The 15,667-nt window shown below is 47.5% G+C and overlaps 1 protein-coding gene across 1 annotated transcript in view; it reads left to right on the top strand.

Moving 5' to 3' along the window:
* The window catches only part of SHOC1 (shortage in chiasmata 1), a 1,571,389-nt gene that overhangs the window by 632,266 nt on the left and 923,456 nt on the right, over positions 1–15,667 (top strand). Inside the window, exon 15 of the mRNA XM_085643056.1 lies at positions 9,869–10,045. Within this exon, the coding sequence (XP_085499182.1) occupies positions 9,869–10,045 (177 nt within the window). The remainder of the gene's footprint in view (positions 1–9,868; positions 10,046–15,667) is intronic.

Genomic DNA, 15,667 nt, shown 5'->3' on the forward strand with positions numbered 1-15,667 from the left:
CAACTTGCACAGGACTGGGCAGACGAACTGGGGGATGCCAGTGGTCTGGACACTTCGCCGGACGCTGGCTTCATCTCTCCTCCGACTGTGGCCTCGGAGGAGGGTGCACCTTTTTCAGTGGTGCTGCGCAAGGCGTCCGAAGCCCTAGGGCTGGAGTTGCCTGCTGTGGCCGTGAGGAATAACGTCCTCACAGAGGTCCTTCAACTGACAGCAAGCTCCACTGAGCCTCTGCTGCAGTTTAATGAGGCCCTCATAGACGTTCTGCAGGGCACTTTGTCCAAGCCCTCCACAGTTCATCCTGTGGACCGGAACGTTGCCCGGCGCCACCGCCCTGCTCCGGGCGACCCCAGTTTCCTCTCCCAACACCCCACCCCCGAGAGTCTGGTTATCCAGGCCTCAACCTCCCAATCCTCCTTCCCGTCCGCTCCTCCGGATCGGGAATCCAAGAGGTTGGAACAGTTTGGCAAGAAACTGTTCTCGTCCCTGAGTTTGGGGCTGCGGTCTTTAAATACCGCTTGCCTTTTGGACCGTTATTCCCACTCTCTGTGGGATACGGTGGAGGACGTGCTGCCCTTGTGCCCGGTGGAGACCCGGGCACGACTCACTCAAGCACTTGCTGACGGTCGAGATGCAGCACGGCACGCCATACGGTGTGGAATTGACACCACGGACTCGCTAGGTCGGGCAATTTCCACCATGGTGGCGCTTCGGCGTCACGCCTGGCTGAGGTCCACGTCATTTTCAGGGGATGTCCAGAGTTCCCTCATGGACATGCCCTTTGATGGCACTCGCCTTTTTGGTGAGAAGGCGGACAGTGCGCTAGCTCGGTTCAAGGACTCCCGGGCCACGGCCAAGTCCTTGGGTCTTTCGGCCCCGCGGCCGCAAACTTCCGCCTTTCATCCCTTTCGTGGCCAAGGAAGGGGCGCCTCCTCACGTCCGCCCAGCCACCGGCCGCAGAACCAACCTGCACGCGGTCGCGGACGTGGATTTCACCGAGGCGGTACTGGAGGTCAACGTGCCGGTCAGTCCACATCCACTCCGGCAGCATCCGCCTCAAAGCCCTCCTAGTCCGAGCTTTTAGGCCCATTCAACACCAGTGGGCGGCAGAGTTCGTCATCACCTGCTCCACTGGCGCTCCATCACGTCGGACTGGTGGGTGCTGCAAATCGTCCGAAGGGGCTACTCCCTCCCCTTCGAGACGACCCCTCCAGCCATGCCACCGCTGAACCAACGTATGTCGGGGGATCATTTGCATCTTCTACGAGAGGAAGTTTCGGCCCTCTTGGCCAAAGAGGCCGTCGAGCGCGTTCCTGGTCCAGAAGTAGGTCGTGGTTGTTATTCCCACTACTTTCTGGTTCCCAAGAAGGGCAAAGGGGGCCTACGCCCGATCTTGGACCTCAGGAGCGTGAACTCCTTCCTACGGAAGGACCGTTTCAAGATGCTCACTTTAGCTCAGGTTCTGGCTGCCCTAGACCCTGGAGACTGGATGGTAGCGTTGGACTTGCAGGACGCTTATTTCCACATCCCCGTCCTGCCGGCCCACCGGCGTTACCTGCGGTTCACGGTGGGTCAGGAGCACTTTCAGTTCACCGTGCTCCCCTTCGGCCTCACCAGGGCCCCTCGGGTGTTCACGAAAGTGATGGAGGTGGTCGCAGCTCATCTGCGCCGATCAGGGGTTCCAGTCTTCCCCTATCTCGACGACTGGCTGTTGAAAGCGGGCTCGCCCCAGCAAGTCGTCTCCCACCTCCAGACTACGGCCGACCTCCTGCACTCGCTGGGGTTCTCCATCAATGTGCCGAAGTCGCACCTGAGTCCCTCCCAAAAGCTCCTTTTCATTGGGGCGGTTCTCGATTCGGCGCAGTTCCGGGTCTATCCGCCGGAATAGCGGGTCCGGGACATTCAGGCCCTGATTTCCATCTTCCGGCCTCTGTCCTGGGTTTCGGTCAGGTTGGTGCTGCGGCTGATGTCCTCCTGCATCCTGTTGGTACCTGACACCAGGTGGCGGATGCGGGCTCTGCAGTGGGACCTGAAGTTTCAGTGGGCCCAGCATTGAGGCAACCTGTCCGACCATGTCTTGATCTCGGAGGGCACTGCGAACCAGCTGCAGTGGTGGCTCACAAATCGCGATTGGGTCAGCGGCAGATCCCTCTCCCTACCCCAACCGGAGCATGTCGTAGTGACGGATGCGTCCCTCCTGGGATGGGGGGACCATTTGGGAGAGGCGGAGATCAGAGGACTCTGGTCTCCGGCGGAGACTCGGCTCCATATCAACCTCTTGGAGCTGAGGGCGATCCGACTTGCACTAAAAGCCTTCCTTCCCTCTGTCCGGGGAAGTGTCGTGCAGGTGTTCACGGACAACACCCCCGCCATGTGGTATTGCAACAAACAGGGCGGGGTGGGGTCATGGACCCTTTGTCAGGAGGCTCTGCGCCTCTGGACATGGCTGGAACATCAGGGCATCACCCTGGTGGTTCAACATCTGGCGGGCTCTCTGAACTCCAGAGCAGACGAACTCAGCTGCCGGTGCATGATGGATCACGAATGGCGTCTGAACTCGGATGTGGCGCAAGGTCTCTTTCTGCAGCGGGGAGAGCCTTGGTTAGATCTATTCGCCACCAAAGAGAACGCGCAATGTCAGCAGTTCTGCGCGTTGGAATTTCCAAGGCGGCACTTGCTTGGAGACGCTTTTCGTCGCGAGTGGAGTTGCGGTCTGTTGTACGCCTTTCCGCCTATACCACTTCTGGCCAGAGTGCTGAAGAAGATCAGGCGCGACCGGGCCCAAGTCATCTTGGTGGCTCCGGATTGGGCACGAAGGTACTGGTATCCCGAGCTACTCAGTATATCAATCGATCCCCCGATACGACTGCCTCTTCAGGAGGACCTTCTGTTGCAGCAGCAGGGGATGGTCCTCCACCCGAACCTGTCCAGCCTCCACCTCCATGCGTGGAGATTGAGCGGCGACAGTTGATGCCATTTGACTTGCCTCCTGAAGTCTGTGATGTCATTCTGGCATAGATCAACAACAAAAGAGTGTGTCCATCAGATGTGAACAAGTGCAGAGCAAATTAGAAAAGTGAATCACTATGTTTTTAAAAGAACCCTCACTCACCAACCTGGTTGGCGACATGCTTCATCATTGGGTTCCCACCGGAGAGACCGAATGTCTCCCCGGTGTGCTACGACGCCTGAATTACAGCGGAGCTGGTTTTTTGTGCTCCCTTTGAGCCCCTTCACAACTGTCCAATTTGTCTACTGACAATGAAAACTGCCTTCCTGGTGGCTATCACCTCCGCTAGGCGGGTGAGTGAGCTCCAGGCTCTGTCAGCTTAGCCTCCCTTCCTTTCGGTTCATCCGGATAAGGTTGTCCTCCGGACACGTCCTTCTTTTCTTCATAAAGTCGTGACTCCCTTTCACATCGGGCAATCTGTCACGCTGCCCACCTTCTTTCTGCCTCTGCATCCTTCAAAAGATGAAGAGAGGCTCCACCGTCTGGACCCAAAACGTGCGCTGTCCTTTTATTTGTACCGCACAAAACAGTTCCGGGTGGACGACCAACTTTTTGTCGGATATGTAGGTGCTAAGAAGGGTAAAGCTGTGCACAAGCGGACCATCTTGCGATGGGTCGTGTTGTGTATTAAACTCTGCTATTCCTTGGCGAAAAAGGTCCCTCCTGTTGGGCTGAGAGCCCATTCCACCCGGGCCACAGCAGCGACACCTGCCCTGGGACGGGGAGTCCCCTTGCAGGACATCTGTCAGGCAGCGACGTGGGCTTCACTGCACACGTTTGCCAAGCACTATTGCCTGGACAGCCAAGTCCGGAGAGATGGCCACTTTGGCCGTTCTGTTCTCCAGGACTTTCTGGTGTGATCTTGGTTCGCAGGCCCACCTCCGGGGTTGGTATTGCTGGGGTATCTATTCTAAGGTGAGGAATCTAACTAACGTGTTTCTTTCAGATGAACAAGTTACTTACCTTCGGTAACGATGTATCTGTAAGAAACATTAGTTAGTTAGATTCCTCACCGACCCACCCAGCCTCCCTGTTCTGCGAACCGACATTTTGGGTTAAGGCCATCCTGTTCAGGGCCCTAGACTTTTTGGCACCAGTGTCGGTCTCTTGCATGGCTCTGCGTTTCTGGCGCAGAAAGCTATGTAGAAGAACTGACGTCAGCGCGCGAGGGCGGCGTCTAAGTACTCCGACGACGTCATTCCGGCGCACGCCGCCGACGACGGACGCGGAGCCGCAGACAACGCCTACCGACGCGCAAGGGGTATTGCTACAAAAATCTTTCCGGATCCAGCCTGACGCCTGGGGATATTCTAAGGTGAGGAATCTAACTAACTAATGTTTCTTACAGATACATCGTTACCGAAGGTAAGTAACTTGTTCTTCAGTAGTAAAAATGGGCAAAACAAAGGGGAGTGTTTTAAAATGGGGAATACATACTACCAAATGGGGGTTTAGTAAATTGTAGGAAGGGATTTGGGAAGGGATATTCTAATACAAACACCCACTTACAAAGGAGTAAGACTGTTACTTTTCACAAACTAAACTACTAAAGTTGCTATTACCATAAAAGTGTCACAGCAGGTGTAAATGTACTTCAATCCAGCCTTGGAGTTAGTCAAGCACCACACATGCCACTCACTGCAACATTCTTCAATAGAAAACAATGGAGGCAGGAAAATCAAAAACACCGCAGGAACAATCTTCTAATGGTAAAATGATATATAATCATTAAATAGTTATTTTAAGGTAACAAACATATTTTAAAAATAAATAAAACATTTAAACGTTTATTAAAAATTATTTAAATTAATTCAACATATAATTTTTAACAACATGTATTACATATTAAATAAAAATGTTAGTGAGGGTGGATTTCTTTTAAAAATAGTATTTTTTTATTTTTATTTATAAATTAACATATTTAAATTATTTAATAATTTTATGTATATTTGATTAGCTGCATTAATACTGTTACATTTTTTTTTTGTTCTAGGTTAGGAATAAATATTTCAAATGAATTTACATTTAGATTTTACATTAAAAAATGTGTTATATATCTTTTTAAAGAATATAAAACATTAATACTTTTCCCTATACTTTCTCATTTGGAAGTCCTCACAACAGCCTCCACCTGTTGTAGGAGGTTCCACCTCATGATTTGAAGCAATTGAGACAAGTAAGTCTAAATCTAGGTGTAAATCTACAGTTAGAAATGGTGATTTGCAAAAAGGTGTACAGTTACTCTTAGGTGTAGTAGTAAATATACATGTGTTTATTTATCTTTGTGAATTGACCCCTTTATTTGTTCTCCTGGGTCTAAATCAGTGCCCCGAAATAAAGGATGAATGTATTCCTTTGCCTTGGGGTTTGAGCTTCGACCATTTTCTGATGAATCCCGCAGGTTCCTTCTACTATTATATGGTGGACGATGTATCTCCATACATGCATAGTCCTTAAATGAGCTATTAAGAGGCTCAATATGAAGTCTCTGGAGTTTGTGTTGGTAATTGAGCCCCCTACAAATTTACCAATAGCAGTATACAAGCAACTCTAAAAATGCAGATTTACCAGAGATTATGGGTGGAGCCTTGAGGGTAATGATGGTAGAAAGCCCCTCTATATTGTCACTGACATCACCGATCTTCTAAGGTGTGCTCTTTCGTTGTCATTCATGTTCATTAGATGATGAATTTATGCTCTGTTAATCCACACCCCGGTTTAGGCTTTCAATACAGAGCACAGAGATGTTGAGCCTGTTTAAAGTGCTTTCTCGACAAGGATGGGTGCAACCCTTAGTCTCTTAAGGATGTTTCAGTGTATTCTTTTTATCTCAAATTATAGTAGGTCAATATAGGAAGGTAGGATCCTTCTAGCATGGTTACCCCCACTTTTTGCTAGTGTCAGTATGTTTTTTGTCTAGTCGGACTGGGATCCTGCGGTTCAGGACCTCAGTGCTTCCTCCTTAGATTAACTATGGTAAGTGCTTCTGTACCTCTACAGTTGGCATATACTATAAGTCCCTAGTATATGGTACTGAGGTACCCAAGGCATAGGTACACCAGAGGTCTTCCGTGGGCTTCAGCATGTAGTGTGCCACCCATGAGAGACCACTCAAACTGTGACAACAGGCCTGCCATTGCAGCCTGTGTAAGCTGGTGCTAGCACCACTTATGACAGATATAAGTTTCCTTATATCTGAGGTCACTACACTTAAAACCTATAAGTCACCCCTAAGGCAAGCCTTTCAATCCTGAAGGAAGGGTGCTGGGTTATAAGTGTGTGGGTGCCCCTGCATGAGCAGGACACCCCTACAAATCCTTTAGTGGATTCTCCAAACTTTGTAAGTGTGGTCAGCCATTTCGATACATATAGTAGCCATCCGTCATTACGCGATGGCTAACTATATAGTGGCTTCGCTGAATCTGGACATGTTTGGTATCAAACATGTTGGAATCATACCCCAACACCGTTACCGATGTTGGAGGTATCATTCCGTGCACTGGGGGGCTCCTCCAGGAAGCCCCCATTACTCCTGGTAACAGCCTTTCAGGATCTGCCAGCAAGCTAGTACTGCTGCTGACCCCAGACACGATTCTGCCATCCTGTTGCTGAGCTGAGCTCGAGCAGGGGAAGGTAGAACAATAGGTTTCCTGTCACAGGGAGGTGTGAGCACCTCCCAGACTCTCAAGCAGGACTTTGTGTATTAAGCTAGGGTGGGGCACTTGCGAGCGACACCAGACTGCTTAGAAGGGCACATTTGGTGCCCTCCTTGCATACTCCGGTTTGAGCCAGTTCAGGGAGTCCCTGGCTCACGCTCTGGTGTGAAACTGGACAAAGGACATGGGAGTATCCTCCCTTCTGTCCAGACCCGCCTCTCGGAGGGACCCCTGAGTCGCTTCAACCCTTTCCCTAAGGTACTTAAGAACTTACCTATGGGTGGCTCTTCAGATTTGTTGTGGAACAAGACTCAAGCCTGAAACCACGTCGCTCTTCGATCGTCTGGACACTTGGACTTCGCCTGGAATCGAGACTGTATCAAGGAAGACTCCTGCTGCTCCTGTTCTTGATGTTCTGCAAGTCTTCGTTGTTTGTGTCTGTGCTTCTTCCAGGATCTTCAACAGACCTGTGGGCATCAAGGACACCCGAAGTATTCTCCCTTGGAGTGAAGGAGTCACTCTCCTGCATCTCCAGGCACCGCAACAAAGCTGACCGGTCTGTTGCTCCTGACATCCCACAGACTTCGAAAGGCTCAGCAACATAAGTGGTGGTTCTGCAACTTCCTCGAGGCCTGACCTGTCCTCCCTGTAATTATTAGGCCAGTATTCCTTGTCGTAACAGCTGGGACCGAACCTCTATGCACCTCGTCGACTTGCCGTTGGCAAGGCTTGTTGCTTCTGCACTTCAGAGATCTTCGGGCTACAAGAAGCTCCAGCCTCCAGCATCTCTTCCTGCCAAGTACAGCGTCTTCACTGCATCGTCTGCACCATGGGCCTTCCTTCTTGGTGAGCTGCTCAAGGTCCTCTTGCGACTCCTGTGCTTTTGGCCTGTGGATCCTCCTTAGGGTCTTCTCCTGCTTCAGTGGGCTCCCCTGCTTGCATGGGGCCTGCTCTTACTCTCCTGCATGTGGTGAGTCCCTTGGACCTTGCTGGTCCCAACGTTGCTCCTAGTTCACTTTCCATGCCTGATGCAGATGCCAAGGCTTGTTGGTGCTCCCGCCGGATACCAACCCCCTGGTTCTCGACTTCCGACGTGAGACAGCTCATGCATGGGTCCTGGTCTTCCTCAGCATCGCCTGGTCCTCACAACTGCAGCGACAAGGTCACCGTCATTACTCCTGGATCTTCCGACATCCGTGGGCATTTCTCTTCCATGCCTCCTGCTCACCTCCAGGTGGCATAGACTCTGTCCCCTCTGCTTACAGGTTCTTCACTTCAAGAATCCACCTTTGGATTCCACTGGACTCTTGCACGGACTTTTCTGAAGTCCTCCATTGTGGTCTTCCCGCGGTTACTGACGTCACTTCACATCTATGCACCTGGTGTAGGTATCCTGTTTCCTGGGGTATCCATGGGTGGGGTGACTCTTCAACCTTTTGTCTTCCACAGGGTCTCTTCAGGGTTCACTGGGAAGGTTCCTTCTTCTCCAAAACTGCAACTGCAACTTTCCAGTTGACTTCTATTGAGTACGTGGCTGTGTTTGCACTCTGCACACAGCCTCTCTGGGGATCCTGGGTACTTGCCGTGGGTGGTTCCCTGTGTCCCCAGCTCTTCTGAGTCTCCTGGTCCAAGTCCCGACTTTGGTCGCAGTTCGCATTCCACTTTTTTAGTATATGTTTTGGTATCCCTCTGAAGACCACTGTGTATTGTGCTTACTTACCCATTTGCAATTGAAGTGTTTTTGTGTATTTATCTCCGATAGGAGATATACCAATGTGTAAGTGAGTGTTGATTAGATCCGGTAAAACAAGCTGCTTAATACTCCTTCTGCTTAATACTCCTTCTGGATAAGCCTGAAGGCTGCTCCCCACAGCTACCACTGAGAGAACTTTCTATGGTTGTCTAAGACCACTAAAAGCACCATAAGGGTTGTCTGGATTAGTGCAAGGTGCTTCACTTGAATAAGTGTGCACCATATACTAAGCCAGCCTCCTACAGTCAATTCATGCCAATGCGCTTGAATTCAACAGTAACATCTAGTAAGTCTAACAAAAAACACAAATTATTTTAAGATTGTCCCTGGGTAAACAGAAGTAAGTTACTACATGCATAATGTTGTGTTGGATAATATGTTCATTAATTCAGTTTAATATATCTAGTGCGCTTACTTCAATTTCTCTCTGTAACTTCAATTTTAGACAGCACTTTACTCTTTTTGAGCAACGTCTCCCCAATCTTCGGGGAGGGGGGGTTGGGGGCTAAAAGCCCTAAAATTACAGTTCAATTTATATCAGTGGTATAGTATATTAGCCAGAGCTAGAGAACTTGGTAATGCCAAGTAGTAGCTTTTTTATTAAGTTTTTTTGTTTTTAAGTTTCAGATCCTGCTAGCAGTAGATAATGATTTTGAAAGTGGTGGCTGTTTGGTAAAAGTTAACATTAGTGTTTTAATAACTTATCCAAATTCAGGTCAAGAGATAATAAATGTAAGCTGTTAGTTATTTTTCATGCTACCTTCCTCTCACAGAGAAACATTTAACCGCACAGTCATTCTAGCAAGTTTCTGGTGCTTTTTGTTTACTAGAAAAGGTCCTGTTTTAACCGGAAGATCTGGTAAGGCACAGTAGATATTCTACAGAATATGTGTTACAAAAACTATGAATCAAGGCATACGTTTACACAATTTTGAAGCTCGTAGCAGGATTTGAAAATTATTTCATATAGCATAGCAGAAATTATCACGTTATGGCACCATATTTTGCTGAATTAAACAATAATAAATGGGACAAAATTGATAGATTGCAATGAAGTAGACACTCGTCATGGAAAAACATAAAATTATATACGCCAAATTGTTTTTCATGTGAGTAAAAATTACAAACCGAAGTATGTGTATTTATTCTGAGGATTTCTAAGACAAAAGGACGTGATCTTTCAAGAAAATGAACCATTTGAAAGAGTTACTTCCAGTTGTAAGTAATTTTTGGCTCTTTTTATGAGCCCATATTCAAAACGTTATACTATGACAATGACAGAGGATTCGGAAAATATGGAATGTGAAGCAAGTATTCCGACATGGTTATCATTTGTCAAAAGATTTGATGTACCAGACATTATTCATATAGTAATATCTTGAAAACAACATTAGAGCTACTAGTGGTTAACACGTGTGTTCTTTATTTCTGTATCTTTTTTCATTGGTTCAGACAGCCAGTGCCAAGCATACCGCCTCCTTGAAGCAGCTGCCACTCCTGTAATGAAGAAGCTATTGTCTTTGGGCATAAGCGTACTCGCAGCCTGGAAGTTTGCCCACATTCATTTTGACCGCACTAGGTTTTTCTTGAAGCAGCAAGAGAAAGCAGTCAACAATAGCTGTAAGCAAGGTGAGTCTGTTGTAGCTCAATCATTCCAAAGCACAAAAGTATTGCATAAACCCGATTCAGAAATAGCTAGATCTAGGTATTCATAGTTCTGCATTTTTGTATCCATGTTTTAAAACACATTATCATTAGTGTTAACTCCCCCCTCATCTGGTTCCTCTCATCCGGTCCCAGGCTAACTTTCTTCGATCCTCTTTCCCCATCTCTTCTTCGTTCCCTTTCACTTTCCATCAAATAAGGATCACCCTGCGAGCCCTGTGCAGCTCTCCTGCTACATCCAGGCATTGTCTCTGTTGTCCCTGCCTTCACGCTCCTATGCGTCTCGGTTCTTGAGACTGCTGTAGTTCCAGTCAGTCAGAAACATGCTACAGTTCCCCCAGTCATTTTAAATAGACAGTTGCAGACCGTGCTGTCCCCTCGAATTACTGGACAATTTCGTAAATTCCATTCCTTAGTAAGATCTTAAAAAAACATGTTACCAACATTCTGAAACACTGCCTCTCATCCCACTCTGCGGTGGATCCATTTCAATTGGTTTCAGGACTTTACACAACACTGAGTCGGCACGTTTGTCGCTGTGGACGAACTTCATTAGGCGCTTGATTACGGCAGTAGTGCAGAGATGACTCTCTTCAATCTCTCCACTGCCTTCAACACCATTTCCCATAAGATCCTTTTAAACCGGATCCTTGAGATAGGGATCATTGGAGAAGCATGAAATTAGCATACTTACCTCTGGCATTCTCAGGCAGTCGAGATTCAAACATCCATGTCTAAGATCTTACCAGTTTCCTATAGGGTGCCTCTGGACTCTTCATTGAGTCCCACTTGTTTTAACGTTTATGTGGCCCCGTTGGGACAGATAATCTGCTATTTTGGCCATTTTTTTATGATTAATGCGTATGACACCCAGCTGGTTATCCACCTTGACAAGTGTAGAGATAAGAAAAGTTCTTTCTTATTTTGATACATTTTAGGAGTGTCTAAATGGATGGATAGCAATAATCTTAAAATGACCAGTGCCAAGACTGAGATTCGGGTCTAGGCATTGGTTAATTTCTATAAGATTAAGTGCCAGAGCCCAATGTTGTGCTCAAAAGCCCACAGCCAGTTCTATGGGATGTTGGGAAAGCTGAATACAAAGAGTGCAGAGGAAACATAATTTCACCTCATGACTGTCATCCACCACCATACTCTCCCTGCCCTTTTTCTCACTCTTCCAGGTTATTTTTCATCACTTCTTTCTACCTTTTTCACTGTTTTTTCATCTTTCTCTTCTTCTCTCTTTCCCCGTTTTGTGTTTTTCTCTGTGTGTCTGCTGGGGAAAAATAAGTGCCGGTCCCCACGTTCACCCACCAGCTCAAATTAAGCACTGGTCCTAGAGCATCTCCACAAACACAAGCAGTTTGCTTGTTGCCTTCAAACTAGGTCTAGCTCCTGCCCCATAAGAAAACCTTGTCTTTAAGCTAGATCAGAGGTCTTCAAACTTTTTTCTACTCTGGGCCTCCCATAAGCAAAATGTTTTGAGGTTTGGCACCCCTCCAAAACTTTATCTCAAGGTTTGAGGGAGCAGGAGGGACATGGCTATGTGCAGGGAGCGGGGCTTATGAGATGATTTCAGGAATACTTTTTCTACAGCTTACGAACTGCACTAAATATGAGACTTATAAAACAGCAAATGGATCCAACAAAAACAGATATTATCCCAAACAAACTGCTCCCCATAACTGGGGTGTTGTGAGCCCCTCACACTCTTTGACCCCAATGTAACTACACCTGTTGCACTAATGATAACTGCAGTCCTGAGTAGCAGGCTATCTCCTCTGCATCTTTTACCTCTTCCCCACCATGACGGATCATCACCTCGGTCCTAATGCTTTCAAGAAAAATAAGCTCCGATGCCCCTTTTCTTAAGGTAGACAGTCATAACTGTGATGCAGTGGGCCCCTCAAATCCCTGATCCTAGTCCTGCTGCATCTGCTTCCTTAATGATAACCAGCAGTGGCCACTTACACCCCTGGCAGCAGTACCAGCTTCATTAACAAATGTCCCTTAAAAAAACACTTATATTGTCCCCTTCTTTGGGGTATCTCTCTGAAGATGCTGTCTCTGGCCATTTGTAAACATAACAAGCATTTGCAATGCAATAGGTCTCGCAAGTTTGAGCTGTTGGCATTGTAAATGACAGTGCCTTTTATTTACCTGTTGGTTTTTAAAACATACATGAAAGGAATTGCCATTTACAATGCCAATAGCTTAAACTCTCGCAAGTGCTAGACCTATTGCATTGCAAATGCTTGTTTAGAAAGGTGATATGGTGCTGGCTGAGCTCGTAAGTGTACGAATGCTCTGACCTCAGATTGATTGATTATTTGAGCGCTTTACATGAGCACTAGGCACATTACAGAAGTACACATGGATTTTTGTGTGTGTGTGTGTGTGGGGGGGGGCTTGGCATGGGGAGAATAAGTGATTTTGCCCAGAATCACAGGATGTTGAGCCGACGCATAGACTCGAACCCGCTTCCTGAGTTCCAAAGTCGGCAGCTCTGGCTGCTTGAGGCGTGGAGCACTTTCACTGTAAACATGTCGCCATTCCATCAGTGACGCGCACCTCGGTATTGTTATACCTTTCTGGACAAATCGGGGTGAGTGTGAAACAGAAGAACTGGTTTAGCACCTGATAGGAGGCGCAGTTGTCTTCAGGGCTTTAATCGGGTTAAAAAGAGATTAAAAAAAACGTGAAATTAGAGAAACTGCCACGAATTACCACAATGCACTTTACATTTGTTGTTGAGAATTTGATCAGTGTTTTTACCCGTAAAGTTAAGGACATGGTAGGGGTCCCATTTCAATGTCCATTATGAATTACTTTCGGGTCTGCGATCTGGAGGGACCCGCCTCACCTAAAGCTCTGGTTGTCCGGACTCTATGCATGAGTAGCTTTTATAAGGTAGTCCAGCAAACCCGTTTTTTTCCACCTCCACCATTTGGGAAACCTTCTTCGTGAATGTCATATAAAATACGCGATGAAAGTAATAAACGGACTACTTTCTCTTCCTGGTATTCCGCCCTGCACCGTACCTGCGTCCGCACCATTAAATCTACCGAGGTAAATGGTCCAGTGTACAAGATAACTCAGCGAGATGAGTGCTGGTTTTAAGCAGCTGAGCAGGTCGCAGGCGCAAATCCCAGCAAGGTTGAGTCTGATGTCAAAAAACGAATACACATATCGATTGGCTTATAATCACTGTATTTAAAATGCTATATTAAAAGCACAAACTAATTAACAGGTATTGCAGGCCCTAGCATTACCATATGTACTTTGATTTACTGCAGACGTTGTTTTTGTAGAAATAATTGTTCTCTAATCTGTCTGCCCTGATTTATTTGTGGAAATAATCAATAAATATGTGTGATACAAAAAACACAGGGAGACAAGACAGCCGCAGCCGTCAGCACAGAAAGCCAACCAGGGATCGAGAGGATTAGGGCTCTGCATCTGAATGCAACCCTGCTGGCCTTCTACCTGCCACCCCATGGACTCAGCTATCACAAAAAAAACAGCCCCTGAATGGTTAATACTGACTTTAGGGTGCCTCTGCCTAGAAGCAAAGGGTGTGGTGGTAGTGCAGAAAGTTAAAAAAGAAACCGGCCTTCTTACCAGCCTTTAATTAATCGAGTCACTTAAAGTGAGGGCCACTGGAAATATGAGTTTCTGCAGCAGCAGCGTTTTCCACATAATTATCAGTTTACTGCATTTGCTACATAATCTGCAGATTTCAACGAAAACTTGACTCTAGCTCAAATGGAACAAAAGTTACTTAAAGCATGACAAAGTGTTCAGGAGCAGTGGAAGGCCCTTTGCAAAGATTGACTGGTAATTTTGTAGTTGCTTATGTTAACCACACAATGTGGCGCATTGTGCCGCATAATTCACCTTTTCTTGCTGCATAATTTAGTCAAACCTGCCACATAATGTGGTCCTCTTCTGCTGAATAATTCCGGTGGCTCTGCTTAAAGCTTGATGGTGGCAAAGATTTTTTTTTTTTAGATGTAGTGTAAGGGTGTTTTCACTGAGATCTGGAATAGTGGAGTCACTTACAAAAATGTCTGCTTTAGATACAGTTTGATGACTTATTATTAAATGTATATTTTGTAAGAACTTGTTTTATCTCAATCACTGTGTCATATTGCAGCAGGCCAGCTTAGAGTATGTAAATACTGTTTTAAAATAATGACTTACATTTTCACAGTGCTTTCTGCCACAGGCTGGGACCTCATAGCACTGTAAATAGGGCCACTTGAATTATGCGGCAGGAGTAGGCCAAATTATGCAGCAGGAGTGACTAAATTCTGCAGCAAGCAAAGGCGAATTATGCAGCATAATGCTGCATAGTTTGTTATAGCATTACTGCATTATTTTGCAATTTTGACACTTGTTAACACTGTCCTGGCTTTTATTGCCCCTCATAAGTACCACATTAACACCCACATATAGCAATAAGCAACAGAAAGGTGACCAGTCAACCTTTAGAAAGGGCCTTCAATGTAACGTGTTGCTGCTTTTTTAGTAAATTTTGAATCGCAAATTATGCAGCAGATGATGTATTATGTGGCAAATGCTGGAAATCCATAACTATGCGCTGTGAGTGCAGGGTGACCGTGAAAGTGAAGGGTGAGAATGAGGAGTGAGTTGTCTGAATGCAGTGTGTATTCCCAGACACTTGTAGTAAATCATCATGTTATTGACGGTGGCGTAGGGTTTCAATTATAAGTTAAACTATTGCTATCATGGCATTGATCAGGGATTGAGGGTGGAGGAAATAAATAAATGTGCTGAACCTGCATCAAACTTCCAGTCTTTTGATTAGGGTTACCAGCTCATTATTTTGATGTCGCAGACAGTACAAAAATAAACAGCCGAGGGGGCGTGGCCAAGATGGCGGGGTGAGCGGACGCTTCCTCCCGTAGCTCCTCCGGCCCGGCCAAGCTTGAGCCCTTTTCTTATGCTTTTCTCCCCCCGCTGAGGCTCAGCGTGGAAGAGGAGCGTGGCGGAGCACCTGGTGCGCACGTTGTTGCCGTTTTGGTTCTGATCGCCTCGGGGGAAGCCCCCAAAAAGTCCGATCGAGCTCGAGGAGCGAAGGAGGGCCTGAGAGGCGGAGCGCATCGGAGTGCTGTCCGGGCGCCTCGGCTGGGCCTGGTGCTGAAAGTTGCGATCTGGAGGGAATCTGGCCCGTCGCTCGACGGAGGGTGAAGGAGCCCTGCGGGAGGGGACCCGACGGTGCGGAAGACTTAGGACGGGTGCTTTGGCACTCGGACCTGTGTCGGCGACACTTCGCACTGTGTAGGCCCCTGTCCCTTGGCCGAAGTACGGCGGACTCTCTGTTGGGGTCGGACCATCTGGGCCCCTGCGTGTGACAGACTGAAACCGGCGGTGGAACCTATTTGATTGCTGTGCGTTTTGGGGGCCCCGGTGGTGTCGCCGGGCCTGGTCGCTCTGCCCTGCCTCGCCCTGCCGCCATCTTGTCCCCGTGGGATCAGTGGTGTTGGCCTTCGCCGGAGCCCTTGCTGGCGGATGTATGTGACCGCCGCTGCTGCCGGGCTGACTTTTTGGGGGATGTGC

The sequence above is a fragment of the Triturus cristatus genome, chromosome 2_2, assembly GCF_964204655.1.
Source record: "Triturus cristatus chromosome 2_2, aTriCri1.1, whole genome shotgun sequence".
NCBI lineage: Eukaryota > Metazoa > Chordata > Amphibia > Caudata > Salamandridae > Triturus > Triturus cristatus.